The sequence below is a fragment of the Vombatus ursinus genome, unplaced genomic scaffold (genome assembly GCF_900497805.2).
Source record: "Vombatus ursinus unplaced genomic scaffold, bare-nosed wombat genome assembly UNPS02015175.1, whole genome shotgun sequence".
Classification (NCBI taxonomy): domain Eukaryota; kingdom Metazoa; phylum Chordata; class Mammalia; order Diprotodontia; family Vombatidae; genus Vombatus; species Vombatus ursinus.
In genome coordinates, this window is record NW_020954953.1 from 11766102 (window position 1) to 11783269 (window position 17168).

A 17168-nucleotide genomic window follows, 5' to 3' on the forward strand; every position below is an offset into this window, starting at 1 on the left:
GGTCTGGTCCCTATCCCTGTTCCTACAAACTGACTAAGCAAGGACTCAAAATGGTGATTATCAGTAAAATGAAACCTACTTTCAATGGTTTCTCATTCCTTTTAGGCCTCTTTAGAGTTTTGGGCGATTATCTCAAAGTAGCATGTTGCTATCTGCTTGTCATTCCTCTATACCAATATAATTTGTCTGCTTTCAGAAGCTTTCTGAGATCCTTGACACCTAGATTTCATATGCTTTGCCTCATTTTTCAGTCTTAATTTTCTCTGTCTTTAGGATGCTGAATGGCAAATTATAGTCATATCCACAAATAATATTTATAGTATTTGTAAAACCTTTATAAGCTTGCCATTTCCCTCCTCGTCAAACATTTGTTTCATTGTTTTAAAATTTGCAAGGCTCGTTAAAACAGAAAGAAATAAGATTTAACTCCCCCAAACAGGGTGATTGTTGCTTAAAATTTTTATTTGCTATCAATCTTCACAAGTTCCATCAGCCCCAATAGTGCTTACTCAGTTTTTGAGGGAATTTTTATTGGTGCTCTTTTTGAGAGGGATGGATGGGCAGAGATACAACTAGAAAACCTAGTTAGTCTGAGGGAATAATGAGCTATATTCTTGGGGTTCGTTAGCACTAGTTGTGGGAACAAATAGTCAGACAAGGCAGTGTTTTATAACATCAGGGCGACAATCCATCTTTCAAAGCTAGCCTAATAAAAGCCCACTGATGATCCCCAGCAGAGTACAATTTAATTAAATTTACCCATTAGAGGACTTCTTCCCAATCCTCCTTAACATTGTAGAAATTAATTCTCTTGTTTCTTTTTCTACGATACAGATGCATTGAATCTCCGTAATCGGCAGGTCATCTGTGTCACACTCAAAGTCCTTCAGCATCTGGTTGTTTCAGCTGACATGGTGGGTGAGGCTTTGGTGCCCTACTACCGACAAATTCTCCCCATACTAAACATCTTTAAGAATATGAATGGTGAGTTATTCTAGTAGTCACTATGTCTTTCAAACCCTAAAGCAAAGAGTGGCTTGGGGGTAGGGTTAATTAACAACACAGTTAGAATTTATTGCTGCATATAAACCCAAATCCATTTGGAGTTCTAAATAACATAACCCCCACCCCATCTCCTGCTACTCCCTAAGGATGCAATAAAATTAGCAATTTCATTTATTACTCCTCACACGTACAGCTTATTTAACGCAGTACAGAAGCACTGAAGCAGTTCTGTAATCTCCCAATAATTAAATTGTAAAGTTTTTAATAGTCTTATGAATACATTAGTAAGTTGCAAAGTTTGTCTACTTTTTTAGTTATGTTTTTATCTTAGATTTTCTATGCAGAAATTTTCCTATCCTCTGGTTTATGATCATATTTTTAAATGGAAGTAGTGTTCTTAATGTGTAGAAGGTGATTTATTATGAGTCGTTATTTTTATGCTCTATCTTTATTATAAAAATAGATACATGGAAGCAATCAGTGACACATTTTTAAAAAAGAAGATACTAACATTTCTCCATTTGCTTTGAAACATTATTTTCTAAGTCAAATTTTGACCAAGTAAAAAGAATCAGGTGGTTTTTTGTTTTTTTTTTTTTTTGTTTCTCATACAAAGTATAGGCTGCCTTGGCATTCAGAGACTGTACTTATACTTGTTTGGAAAGATTAATAGAGTTGTTATGATAAAGGATCTCCTTTGTAAGCTTCTTGCTGTGGTATATACCTAATTATCTCCTATGGTTTTAACTTTGTGATTTGATACTAATTTTGTCAATATTTGAAGTTAATTTCTGATAGTCATGTTAGAATTAGGCTTAGAATTAGCCATGTTAGAATTGGAATGGATTAATAATTAGAATTAGACATGTTAGAATTAGTGGAGTGCCACGTGAAAATCTTGCAATCTAATCTCTCCCTGGAGTCAAGGGAGATTCAAACTGAGAAATCTGGGGGACGAAGGAGCTATCATCTATGAAACTTTGATACATTATCTTATAAACTGTTATTTGAACTGCATTTACTTGGTAACAGAATATTTTAGTAGAATTCATGTAGTTATCTGAAAAGATAAAGCCAACTGCTTGATAGTGTGGTTGCCATATATATTCTATACTATATGGTCTTAAACATAAGGAGCTTATGCCAGATATTGTAGGATCTGTGATGTAATGAGCAACCATCCTTGCCACTTGTAATTATTAGTAGATGTGAGTCATGGTAGATGTTCAAGTGAAGGTATTAGTTTGATTACTTGTGCTTAAAAACTAATCATTTCAATAGTAGTCATTTTTCTTTTTGAAAAACGTCATTGTTATTTCTAAATTAGTAGAACAAAAATTTTCTCTGTATCAATGCTAAAACTTTGTAACTAGTCATACCAATTCAACATGGGCTCTGTTTTTAAATTGAGGTCTGTAAAGGAAAATGCACACTCAGATATGATGACTTAAAGCTTCTAATATATAAAACTAAGATTTGTTCAACTTAATGTCTAGAAACTGGTTAAGAGGAAACTGATAATGCTAGACTTAGTCACAAAGCTAAGTCTGATTCATTCATTTTCATAGCTGTGTGATCATAGGCAACTCACTTAAGTTCTTTGAGTCTCAGTTTCTTCTTTTGTAAAGTTGGCATGGTAATGCCTGAGGTATCTACTTCAGAAAATGGTTTTGAGGCTCAGGTGAGATAATTATGTGAAAGGCTTTGCAGATTTGAAATCAAACCAATTCAATGGCATTTATTAAATGACTACTATTCCCAGGCACTGGGAATGTAAAGATAATAGAAAGGAGAAAAAAAAAATTCTTCCCTTAAGAAGCTACCATGGAAAATAAAATAAGTACATACAGGTAAATAGTTTCTTTATAACATAAATTAGAAAGGAGCAGGGTATGCAGGGCAAGGCAAAGAGTAGCTTGGGGATCAAGAAAGCCCCTGTACTCTGTGGCACTTGAGCAAATCCTTGGAAAGGGGTAACAATTCTTTGAGCTGGAGGAGTGAAGGGAGTACATTTCAGGAATGGAGAAAAGTCTACGCAAAGGCATATAAAGAAAGGAGTCATGCATGCAGAATAGCAAAAAAGCCAATTTGGCTATAATATAGGGTACGTAATAGAGAGTAATGTGTAGTAAACCTGCATATTATGGTGCTAGAGCAACAGGACCAGTTATTCAAGCACAGAGGACGATGCTGAGATGAAGTGGTTAACTTACAGGATTAAGATTGGGAAAGCAGTGAGGTGGAAGGAACCAGAGCAAAGTTGATAGCTTGCGTGGAATATGGAGGGACTGGTGATCATGTTGAGGATGAAAAATAGGACTAGGAGACACGAGGCATGGAAGAAAATGGAAAGATAGGAGGTCATGGTGGGATAGATTTCTCAATCACAGAAGTGGAACAAATAGGGTGGATGGTGAGATGAAGTACAATACCATTTATGTGTGGGGCTAAAGTAGAGGAAAGGTACAGGTTGGGTGTGGGAGTTGATAAGGTTGATGAACTAGAAGGTCAGGGCATTTGAGGGGACATAAGTATATATATTGACCTACGAGCAGGACATAAAAGCAGGACTTGGGGAAGGAGGAAAACTGTTAGCAAAGGACTAAAAACTTTAAAAAAGAAGGGGCAGTGGCCTTGGGGGCTGGTAGATAACTACAACTGGAATCTAGATCAGGTAATGTAAATAAATGGAGTGAGCCTCTTAGAAAGATGTTGCTGTGAGTGGTAGCTGGCTGAGGGAGTACATGGTTTCATGCTTGCGGATCTTGACCTCAGCAATGGATTACTATAGAGAAAGAATTTGAGGCCAGTTTCCTATGTCCTACTAGAATGGCGACAAGAAATTAGGACATTTCTCTGTCCCTACAGAGAAATAGCAATGGCTAAAAATGAATTAGAGCAAAAATGGTGTACTCTGGGACCACTTAACATATTCTTATTAAAATAATGTTTTAAGAAATTGCAAACCTCATTAAAATATCATCTTGAAATAGTATAAAACATAGAAAAATCCTGTTCGGAGCTTTTCTAAATGAGGGCATTAGGAATTCTACATTAGAACTTTTTCTCTGCTCAATATGTTTCTGACATTTGGAAAAAATATTAGTTTCAGCTTCCATTCCTACTAATCTTAGAAACCTGTCAGCAAAATGCCAGGATACCATTTACTATATTTCCAAAGGGTCATATTAAAAAATTGGAGCATTCTAGCAATGAAAAAACAACACTATTCTTCAAAGAGTCATTTTTACCAGTGGATCCAATTGCAGGACTAGAAGCTTATCAGAAGATTTCTAATTACAATAGCACTTTTACTGCTAAAATAATTTAGCTTTAACAACATTTTTCACAAATTCTCTTTTCAGGATGATATGGTTTTGATTTGGTATCTAGTAAACTGTATAGTATGTTATACAAGGCATTCAATAAAATGGCTTCAATCTTTACTAACCAATATACTTGTTATGTAAATTGTTAGATGATAACAATATTTGGGCTAAGGATGCATGTTTTCAAAAGGTTCATCAAGTCACAACCTTAGAAATAGACCTTAAAGATCATTGTGTCCAACATGGAATTATCTTTCTATAACATTCTTGACAAGTGATCAGCCAGTCTCTACTTTAGAGGACAAGAGACCTACTAACTTATAGATAATCCATCCCTTTTTGTATCAGCTGTTACTCTTAGAAAGTTTTTCCTTCTAAAATCTGTTCTCTGACATTCTATGAAATAAATCATATCCTTCTCCTATATAAAGCCCTGTTAATATTTGAAAATAGTAATCGTGCCTTCCTTAAGTCTTTTTTTTCCAGGCTAATCATTCCCAATTTCTTCAATTATTCTTCACATGATATGATTTCTAAACTTTTTGTCATGATGGTCACCATCCTGTAATGACTATTTATTCTAGGTTGTCAATTCCTTTTACAACAGGGCTACTAAAACTGAACACATGTCTTAACTAGGGCAGAGTATAGTAGAACTACCACTTACCTTGATCTGGATATTGTATTCTACTATTGTAACATCAGATTGCTTTAGTTTGGGGGGAACCCTATCGTGCAGTTAAACCATACTGAACTTGAAGTCAGCTAAAATTCCTTAGTCTTTCTTACGTGAACTACTGTTAAACCAAGTCTTTTCTATCCTGTACTTGTACAGTTGATTATTTTTTAAAATTTTCCGTATAGTGCTTTGTGCATGTGAATGAAAAAGCAATTTGTTAAGCTCAACTATGTACCAAACATTGTGTTGTGTGTTAGGGATACAACTATAAAAAAAATTAGACATTCCCTACTCTTAAGGAACTTATGTTCTTGGAGACAACACATATAAGAGAGTGGTGGTGAAGTCCTTAAGAATGACAGGGATGCTTTGACCCAACAATAGCACTTCTAGGGCTGCATCCCAAAAAGATCATACAAATGGGAAAAGGACCCACATGTACAAAAATATTTATAGCAGCTTTTTTTGTGATGGCAAAGAATTGGAAATTGAGGGAATGCTCATCAATTGGGGAATGACTGAACAAGTTGTGGTATATATGAATGTAATGGAATACTATTGTGCTATAAGAAATGATGAACAGGCAGACTTCAGAAAAACTTGGAAAGACTTGTATGGTCTGAGGTTGAGTAAAGTGAGCAGAACCAGGAGAACATTGTACACAGTAACAGCCATGTTGTGTGATGACTAATATTGATAGACTTAACCGTTCTCAGGAATATAAGGATCTAAGACATCTCCAAAGGCCTCATGATGGAAAATGCTATCCACATCCAAAGAAAGAACTATGGAGATTGAAGCATACTATTCGCTATTTTTTTTTCTGTTGTGTTTTATTTCCTCTTTCTGGTGGTTCCTCCAATTGGTTTTAGTTCTTACTTACAACATCACTAATATGAAAATATGTTTAATAGGGGAAAAAAATCCTTAGTCACCTAGACCTCCTGATTTTTAAAACACTGAGAATATAATGAGATTAACATGAGATGAACACGTGAGAAAGTAAGCATGAAGGAAGGAAGAAAAGAGAGCAGGGAGCAGCTATAGGCACAAAGTAATTAAGTTGTGTGGAGCAGAGAAAGATACAGTTATAACTATCCTTGTCCAGTAACTCTTAAATATAATATTCCTGCCAGCCTTGTCCCAGGAGTATGGAGCTGAGAAAGCCATTATCTAGAAGGTCCTTGCTAGGGGGAGAAGCAGACATGAAAGCCAGGTCACTTATGCACAATCATTGAGAAATCAACAGGTATAGAGGAGGCTAAATAGTACTTATGATAAAGGCAAGAAGTGGCTTATGGAACATTAAAAGAATATCTTGGTACCTGATGATCAGCAGAGTTCAAGGAGCTAGTAAACATATGGAGTTAGGCAGAAATGTTAGAAACTGAGAGAATAAGAATAGTGTATGAGTAATAAATAATATGAGAGAATTTGTCACACTGATGATCCTGCAGGTAAAATTTTGAGGCTAACCTCATATTCAAACTTTCTCTAAATATGAGATTCAGCTAAACCAGTATTAGCATTACCCTTGAAGGGAATGGCCCTTTCCAAATAATGGTAGGTGCTAAATAAGTCTAACCTCCCTAAATGTGTTTCATAAGCACACTCTTGATAGATTCATTCATGTTTTTGATTGAGATGTTGAACAGGACAAAACCGAGTATGGAACTTTAGGTATGCCAGTAGAAATCTCCCTCGGACTGACATCAAATTGGTTTTCACTCAACTACAAATTCACCTGACTATTAATATACAGCCCACATTTCAAGACTGTAAAATATCTTGTTAAAATCAAAATATATTATGACAGTCATTTCATTTGTTTATAGTAAATACATAGTTCCTAGTGATGACCATTTTCTTTTTAAAGTACTTGTAAGCCATCTATTTTAGAATGAGTTTTACTATTTTTCCAGGGCTCAGTATGAAGTTTACTAGTCTTTGTTTCATAGCATATAGCCTTTCACCCTTTAAAAAAAATTAGATCATTTCTAGTTATTTTAAAAGTGATAAGAGCACTAGATTCAGTATCTGGTAAGATCTGGGTTCAAATACTTCTTCTAACACTTGATAAGATAAAGGGTAAGTACAGTATCCTTTTTACAATTTCCTAATATGTAAAATGGGAACAATGATGCCTACAGTACTAACTTCATGGGTTTGTGGTGAAGATCCAGAGATAGCAATAGGTAGACTGGGCCTGTATTTAATTGGTAAAGGAAATTCCCAGGTGAGAAAATCCCTCTGCCAATATAGGTCAACACCTTCTCTGTAATTTATATTCTTAGAGGTGCCTAGAGCACCCAAAGGTTTAGTGACTTGCCCAATGTCACACAGTCAGTATATGTCAGATGTGACTTGAACCCAAATCTTCCTGGCTTGGAGGCACATGGTCTATATATTCCACCACGTTGCTTCTTTGTGAGGATCAAGTAGGACAACATTCATGAAGATCTTTGCAATCCTTAAAGTGTTCAGTAAATTAACCATCATCATCATCATCCATAATATCTTTATGTCTTCCTTTTGTAAATGATCTTATGAAATTCTGAGTTCATCAGAGATCTTCCTATGCAGTCATGCTGATTTCCTTAACTGTGTCCTGCTTTTTACCTTGGGGTACAATATGATATAGTGGAAAGAGTACTGGATCTAGGAAGAAAGTCCTGGCTGGGCCACAGATTTTGCTATTATTTTGACTCTAGGCATATCTTTTAAAATCAGTGGGTTTCATACCTACTCTGCCAACCTCCTAAAATTATTTTATGAATAAAATTAGGTAATATATGTGGAAAACATCCTGAAAACTATGAAGCACTATGTAATCATAATGTATTTTCTTTCTCTTCAAGAGTATTTTTTATTATTTTGTCATATTTTTATTTTAGAACCTCTGTCCCTCTAACACCATTTTAGAGAGCAGTATATAATAGTGCACTTTAACACATTCAAACTATGAATACACTTTATTGAAATGTTCCATATAATCTTAATATAGGTATATAAATTACCAAAATGTTCTATAATTGAAAAAAACCCACATTTTTATAGCAGGCTTCAATTCTTCCTTTCATTAGGTTTGAAGTTTTTATTTTAAAGTTGTACTTTTCTGGTATTCTATATCATATTATCTGGTATAGTATCACATGAAAGCAAAATATGTGGATTTTAAAAAAAAGGATACATGCCTTTGTTTTCTCACACACCATAAATGTAAACATGTTACAGAAACATATATGCATATACATAATTATGTATAAGCACTACATATTCTAGTCAGAAGGTAAGAAAAAAAAGGGGTTTTTGAAGTGATTCCAGCTGAGGTAGTTGGACTTGTCTCATGGAGGATATAAGTCTTGAAGGAGGTGGGAAAAGGGAATGAATTTTACCTTAAAACTTCTCAGTCCATCATATATGACCTAGAAACCTAGGATTTGTAGGGGACACATTTGAAATTAAGTGATCTCCTATCTAATGAATTGATGTCATTATTTGCATAGTTATGCAGCCAAAAAAGTCATATAGTCTTGCTAAAACATTTAGAGAATGTTTTTCTTAAAATGTTGAAATCTTTTTGCAATATATGCTAATATTTTTCCACACTGGATTTAGACTCTATATTGAGAGGTGGAGAAGGAAGAAAGCTGCATTATGTATTTTGAAAAGAATCCCTTACCTAGTTAAGCCTCTTAACTATTAAAGATGATGTATTTTTAAGTGTTTGAATTTTAATCTTAAAATTCTTTCATTTCTAAAAGATGAAATTTTATTAGTTCTTGGTGTTAAAACATGTGGATAAATCTCTAACTACACAAGATCTTTATTTAACAAATCTGAGGAAAAAATTTTACATATTTATTTGCATGCATCTTTATGCCAACTAGGTAAATACATTAAAACAATGGATTCTAGAGGAAGACACTGCCTCCCCTAAATGAGTCTTACCAAAAATAGTGATAGTTGCAGAAAAACAGGGGGCTTAAATCAAAGGATCTCTCCAGAAATTGGGGACATTGTGATTTGTTTAATCTTTTAATATTACCCCATATTATAGCTATAAAATTTTTAATTCAATATATTGGCACATATTTGTGAATAAAATGCATTATAGCATTATATTTCAGTTTCATCTATGAAAAATAGAAACTTAAACCTTCCCATATCCTCAGTTTTTCATAATGCTTAACATTTGTGACAGAGTATTATCAAGGTGGAAATTACTGTTGCATATGTGACAATAAAGTTTTTTAAGAAATATTTTGTACTGGGCTTTTCCTCCTCCCCTTTGCCTTAAAGTAGTCACAGGAAAGATAGAATATATAGAAAGAAAATGACATAAAGAAAGACATCTATTTATATAACCAAGAATAATTGTTAAAATGGAACAAAATAGGCCTGAATTTTATAATGTTAAAAATCAGAAAATTTCAATGTGGTCAAATGGCCAAAAGGCCATCTTACAGTTAGCAGGATTCAAATACTGCTTCTGATACTTAATTGGCTGTGTGACCTGAGTAAGTCACTTAACTTTAGTTCTCTCTTTGTCTGTCTGTATCTGTGTATGTATCTCTGTCTGTCTGTCTGTCTGTCTGTCTGTCTCTCTCTCTTTCTCTGTTTTGGCAAGGCAATGGAGTTAAGTGACTTGCCCAGGGTCACACAGTTAGTAAGTGTCAAGTGTCAGAGGCCGGATTTGAACTCAGGTCCTCCTGACTCCAGGGCCAGTGCTCTATCTGTTGTGCCACCTGGCTGCCCCCAATAGTCTCTTTGGTGTCTTCTCACTCAAAATCTATGATCCTGTGAAAACACAGTTATGGGGGGAAAAACACACAGACCATTAATGTGAGTCTTCTAAAGTGTCAAGACTAAGTATCCATTTCCTGTCACAGTTATTATTTCTCTTTTACTCTATGAGGAACCCAAGTCAATAGTTACTACAGAGAAAACAAGGTTTATAATTAAAAAGCCCAATGATGAAAAGGAACATTAAGGTTCCACATAGGGCATACGTTAAATGAATCATGATGTGTGGCCATCAGATAGCCATGCAGCAGAAATTAGGTAGACAATTTTAAGCTAAGGTCTACAGTATCACCAGTCCTATGATTAATCCTATGATGCATAGTATCAAACCCGAAAGAACAGACTAAGTAGACATTGCATATAGACAGTGTGGAAAGAACTCTCAATCACATGCCATACTGTACACTCAGGCTCCGACTCACCAAGAGTAACGCTGTCTTGATTCTCCTAAGTGAATAAAATTCTTATAGGTTTAGCCACGTGTTTTCAGACTCATCGATGTGTCATTAAAGGACATGGCCAAATTCCCTGCCCTTTGGGAAGAGAGAATGTGCCGCTATGCTGGTTCAAGAATTCTTTGGCTATTCGTTTAATTCCACATGGCAAGGAAAATGTACTTGATGAAAAAAAAAATGATCCTTAAAGCTTAGAATCAGCACCATCTCACTAGCCAAAAAGGACAAGACTGTGAGCACGATGCTGTGGACTACTTTCCAGGTGATGGCTTTTTGACCAAGAGAGGTGTTATGGTAATGTCTGTAGAGTAACAAAGAGAATCTTCAGGGGGATTCTTAGTGTTCAGTATGGGATTTTTGCCATGGGAAGTTCAGAGAAAAAGACAAGAAAAATGAGGGCCAAGGCAGGGAAAAGCCAGTTACAGCATGAATCAGGGTGTGGGTTCGTTAAATGCTACCCAGTACTCTGTAGGCAGTTGTATGCCAGGCTTGTCCCTGCCTGCCAGTGCATCTGCTGATCTTTAGCATTGGCTGGCTGTGTGTGTGTGATAAATACAGTGAAAAATCATTGTTCCCGGGTCTGAATGAATGCTTGGGCAGACCCCTCCCCCTATTATTGTGACTGACCATTGGATAATTATTCAGGAAGATAGATAGTTTATTCAGGAAGAAGGCCCTGTGTCCCTCACTAAAAGTGATCCTGGACATAGCATCCTTGTGGGGGGGACAAAGAAAACAGATGCTAAGTGACTTGCCTGGGGCCAAACATCTAGTAGATATCTGAAGCCGTATATGAAAGTCTTCCCAACTCCAAGTCCAGGGTTCTATCCACTGTACCACCTAACTTGCCTTCCAAATAAGGTGTAGAAATTCAAGTCTAGGAACCAGAAATACAGAGGGGCCATTATTTCATTATTAGGGATTTCCAAAGCTTTCATGTTCTACTACTTATCCCTTCCTATTTGGCTTCTAGCTAACTAAAGGAGGCTCATTAGAGTCATTATCCATAGCATTTTCTCATTACTGTGGACTAAATTCCAAGTCAATCATGTTTGTCATTTGTAAATTGGAAATCATCACCCCTTCAAAAAGAAAAAAAATTGAGTTCCAGTTGGGCATATCTGCAAGTAAACACACAGCAGAGCAGAATTCCTCCCAGTAAAGAGAGGCTTAACACCGGTACACCAGGTCTTGGAGTTAACAACCATACCTTCATTCCTTTTTTTTAAAGAGGTTCTTAGCATGCTCTTTGATTATGCAAATAGAAAATTAGAGTAAATGGGCACCTACTTATAAAATCCTCTGTTGGCAAAAGCTCTTATCTTCACTTTTTGCTAGGTAAAGTTGGGATTGAGTTCTGGGAGTTGGTGTTGGCTACAGAACTCCAGTCTCCTTTATCATTACCAATATCCCCAATTCTTGATGAGTAGGGTCAACATTTCCTTCCAGAGACATTGTCTAGTCTATTGACATTTGTCTAAATCCAGGCAGGCACACAGGCAAATCTATTTACTACAAATACTTAACATGTACCCCAAAGGAGAAATCACAATGAAATTTTCCCAAGGGAAATTAACATTCTTTTCTAGTAATATAGCTTAACTTATTACTTAATCTGGACAAATAGACAAATAGTTTTATCTAAGGTTTATAATTTAAAGTAGCTTCAGCTTGTAATTTGCCATTTTAAAAAATCTTTTAAAAATTACCTGTTTTAAAACACCCTTAAATTGCAATTTTAAACATCTAAAAATGAATACTCATTATTCCCAGTTTCATTCTTAGTTTCCTTTATGTCAACATTTTCATGAGCTCCTCCCAATGACTTAAGTCTCTATAGTAATAATAGCTAGAATTTTATAGATAATACTCTAAGGCTTGCAAAGCAGTTTACAAATTTTGTTTGATTTATGTCATAGAAATCTAAGTATTTTATAGAATCTAAGGATTGCTTAGAGAATTAATGAAATTGTAAGCAAGTTTTCTAATACATTGGATTCTCTTCTTCACAATTATATATATAACATGATGACTACATTCACATATGGATTGTTTAAAATAACAATATTTGACAAAGTAATTTATAATTTCAGAAACAAAAAGATTTGGAAGGAAATACTCCATTTCTTAATTTTGCATACTTTGTATTGTTTTCTTGAGGATTATCAGGCTTCCAATTCCAGGAATTCATTCACATGCAACATAGCAAGAAAGTGGATGAGGTCTGACATTTGTAATCATGCCTTTGACAGTCACTTTTGTAACCAGACACAAACTAGATTCTGCATTTTCTTTCTCCACTCATTGGTGAGTGTGTGGACTCCTTTTCTAACCTACAAATGACATTTCAGTGAGTCAGAGAAAGTTTCAGTGTTGTCATTCCTCCAAATTATTTGTGCCTCTCTAACTCAGCTCTACTATGGTACCTGCACCAAAGACCTCCAGTCATTCTCCTTGAGACCACATTGACTTGAAGACATTTTCTGTACCTGAGAGAAGCAACATGATTCATTGAAAAAGCATTGAAATTCAGGTCTAGGGAGACCCGGGTTTGAATCCTACCTCTGACATTTACTACCTGTGTGGCCCAGGGCACAGTTTCCTCAGCTAAGAGAAGGAGATGACAGTGCTTGTAAAGCATTCTGCTTCATAGTATTGTATGGGGCAAGTGCTTTGTAATGTGAGGGCTGTATAAAAGTGAGAGATTATGACTTCAGAAGATCTAGGTAAGCACTTCCTTTTTCTAATGCAAATTGCAACCCCATCATTCCTTCATGAGTTGATGTGGCAAAAAGCAAAATGCTTATCTGGTGGGCTCTCTGACTACCTTTTGATGATGAGCATCACCTTAGTTTTAGACTTGTCCTTACATGACAGGCACATAGGCTGGTAGAATCTGTCAGAACTCATTCTCAGTCAACATAGTCTTTGAGAACCCAGTTCCATTTCTGTGCTGTAATGAGTCATCTGTAGCATTGAAGTAGAAAATGGAGTTATCAACACAGAAAATATTGGTAGGGTTTTTTTTTTTAGTCAAACAAAAAGATTGAGAGGGTGCATCTAAGTAAAAACAAAATCAACATATACTTTTATTATCTTTCATGTAGTCTAGACTTGTGAGTCTTGTTGATAGAAAGTCTTTTTGTTACCCACTAGTTAAGGTCGCAGAGAAGAAAATATACAAGGACATTTGCAGAATGTAACACTGCAAATCATATTGACATTGTTTTGCTCATACCTGCTTTCAGTATTACATACCGGTGTACATCCAAACCAATGTTCTAATTTATAAAGAAAAAGTAATGATAGTAAATGCTATGATGACTAAGTTTTACTCTGTTCCTTCCAGGGCCAGTTTATTTCTTTTCCTATTAAATACACTATCGTAATAAGAGATCTTTTGTGATGCTAATTATAGCTATTTTGAAATGACTTTGTACAGTAAGATAGCAGTACTCTCTTAACCTGTGTCTCTTCACCTGCCATTTTCTTGCCAGCTTTTGAAACTTTTGATGCTTCTTTTTTTCCCTAAAATTATTTTATTTGAAACATAGTTTCACAGATCTCATTATTTCTTATTTCACTGCAGGCCACAAGCTAAGAAATAGTCAGCAGTATACTACTATTATTTTAAAAGCAATTCCATCATTGAGTCACAATACCGGAATCATTGTCCATAGGAATTAAAAGACAATTCTCCCACTCTACTCAGCAATGGTTAGGCCATTAGGTAGGTTACACAGTGGGACTACTAGGAAACGTTGAAATATATTCCTAATGAAGATTATAAAATATCTCGTTGTATATTTTAAAGAACATGGTAAACATCTGTGAGACAAAAATAGTTCAGGTACAATCCTGTTGGGGAGCAATGCAGTACACAGAATGGCCTTTCAAGTTCCTTTGCAGCCCCATGATACTATGATAAGCATAAAATAGGAAAGAGTTTTGTGAATTAAACTAAATCTGATTAGATGCAACTGCACATCCTAGAGACTAGATAGGACACTAACAGTGGAAAAACTAAGGCAAAGCTAGAGGTACAGGCTTGGGAGACAGGCATGGGATTAGGCCAGGCCCAGGGCAGGATTTAGATATCAATGGTAAGGTAGAAATGGGACTTGGGATCCAGGTGGATGATCCAGAATTGGTTTTTATACATATCAGAGCAAGGCAGTGGGCCAAAACCAAACTGGCAATCAGGAACAAAAAGGTCACAAACACTAGTAAGTATAATGTTCTTATGGCTTCCTTTTCTTGCATTGCTCTATCCTTTGAACCTGGAGTCACATCACCCACTAGTGGATTCATCCCCATCACAGACCTTGGAATCTACCCTATCAATAAACAGACAAGGGATGGTAAGGAAACTTGGGCCAGTAGCACCTTAGGGGTTCAGCATCAAGTCAGTCTTGCTTTCTGTTTGACCTTGGCACTCAGTGCTAGTCACTGAGCCTTTGCTTTGATACCCATTCCAGTAATTGGGTCTCTGTCTTATTCCTGTATATCTGTTCCTGTGTTGGTTCTCTCTGTAGTTGCCCAGTTCCTTTTCTTCTACCCAGTCTTTCTGGGAGCTAGTGTCTTACCTTGGATCTAGTTCATTGTATGAGTGTCCCTGATCCTGCAGTTGAACCTAGGTGATGCTGAATGCACACTTTTATCTGTACCATTTGCAACAAAGAGCCTTCTCAATTTCCTGCCTTCCTTCATGGGTCTGCCTGGTCTACAGCTTCCAACCAGACCTGCTATAGCCAATGATGATGATGATAACAACAAAAATAACTAGTATTTATGTAACACTTTAAAGTTTTCAAAGCACCTCATTTTATTCTCACAACAACCCCGAGAGGTGGGTGTCATTGTCTCCATTTTACAAGTGAGTAAACTGAGGCCTACAGATTAGGATACTTGCGTGGTATCATGTAGTTATTAAGTGTCTGAGGCAGGATTGAACCTGAGTCTTCCTAATTCCAGGTCTAGCACCCTAAAAAGTCAGTGGTAGACCAGCTCTCTGAAAAGGAATAACCTCCTGGCACAATCCAAACTCCAGTTATGACACAGAGCAAGCCAAAGAGGTCAATTACCAATTATTCAGTTAAGAAATACTTAATCCACAGAGTAGTAGAGAGATCAAAGGTATTAAGGAAAACAGACATGAAGCACAAACAACAAGAATTCTTAGATAATTATATTACCTTCTACCTCAGCCAGAAAACTTCTTAAATGTTGCCTGCTAAGGCAATAATGAATCCCAAGGAATAGCAGCTACTCACCACATCTGGTTAACTCTGGTACAGGGCTACTCCTCCACCTGACATCTCCTGGCAACATGCAAACAATATGCTTCATTTCCATGTTGCTGACTCCACCAAAGATTTCTTTACAGCCCTGAGGAGTATGACTTCATCATCCTCATCTCCACAGAGCCACTAAGAAATATAGACGTGTTTACCCTCATTAGAGACTGAAGAGGAATTCTTAGAGATGGCAATACTTTAAACTCTTGATACTGTTTTTCACATTGAGAAAGAAGACTAGCAAAGTATAGATTCTTTGTTAAGGGGCAACAGCTTGGCCCTTGCCACAGCTTTTGAAGAGGTTACTGCTGATTTCCAAGGCAGATGTTAGAGAATAGTAAAGCTCCCAGATTTGATGGCATACCTGCAAAGATATTCACATGGGAAGAAGAATGTTGCTCAAAACACTAAGACCTTTGCTTGACAAATGAAACTCTGAAAAAGTGCCAACGTATATCAAAGATGCCATTATCACTGTCTCTAAGCAGAAAGATGTGAAAGCTATGTTCAGCAACTAATATGGATTTCTACTTTCCATAACTGGCAAAGTCATTGCCAGAATTACATTGCATCAAACACTTCCAGAGTTTCAAAGGTTCATAGGTCTAGAGCTCATTTTACAGATGAGGAAACTGAGACCCAAGGAACTTAGATGACTTGCCCAAAGCCACACAATTAGTAAGCATCATAAATGGGACTTGAACCTAGAGAGTCATTGCATTTTCCTTTGTACTACACAATATGCCTTTATATTGTACGATACTCTAAAATAATAAACTTTTTGTACTTGGTATGAAAGAAAAGTAACGGGAACAGCATCACTCTCTGTACTATATTTAAAGACTTGGTTTAAAAAGAAAAAAACACTTCACTTTTTCAGATGTTGGGTACTTCTTTCCTTACTCTGATCATGACTATATAGTCTTTTCCACTTCCATCCCAGTGGCCTTATCACCCTGCCTCCATATATCTATTGCCCCCTACTCCAATTGGTTAATTCCTTTCTGGAATCTCCATTTTTGTAATGTGCCCAGTCTAGTCCATACTTACTTCTGTCTTGGTGCTACTCCTGACTCTAAAGACTTTTCCACCTTCCCCCCTGCCACACACACACTTTTTAATTTTTATCTTTCTTTTATATATGTCAGAATATATAATCAAAATTCAAGATCTTTGAAACTAATTTTCTTTTTCTGGTATTTATTTCTAGCACTTAGTATATCATGTGGCACACAGTAAGTACTTAATACATGTTTTATCTATATACAGTAAATAAATTTGTCTATCCCCAAAAATTCATACCAGGAAGATAGAGTGACAGGAAATATAATGCTTCATCTGAACTGGGTAGCAACAACAATGTAGTAAGAATCAGAGGTAGCATTGTCTGTTAAGAAGCTATACTTATGAGAAAATCTAGGAACCAGAATATGAAAATATTGGGGAGAATATGAGTGAAGAGCCATGAGGGAATAAGTGAAGTGATTTTGTCACTAGAGTATACTGCAGACCACCTGGAAAAGAAGAGGAAGTAGATGCATAATTTAGGAACCAATCATTAATCTGGCACAGGGCATGCTATTTTAGTAATAGAAAA

General features: G+C 36.1%; 1 protein-coding gene across 3 annotated transcripts in view; it reads left to right on the top strand.

Moving 5' to 3' along the window:
* Positions 1-17168, top strand: part of LOC114031480 (parkin coregulated gene protein homolog) — a 623375-nt gene that overhangs the window by 349732 nt on the left and 256475 nt on the right. For 2 of the 3 annotated variants that reach the window (XM_027846566.1, XM_027846567.1), the window contains exon 4: positions 835-984. The exons of the other annotated variant lie outside the window; for it this stretch is intronic. In XM_027846566.1, coding sequence (XP_027702367.1) covers positions 835-984 — 150 coding nt within the window. The remainder of the gene's footprint in view (positions 1-834; positions 985-17168) is intronic. 3 annotated transcript variants of the gene reach the window in all.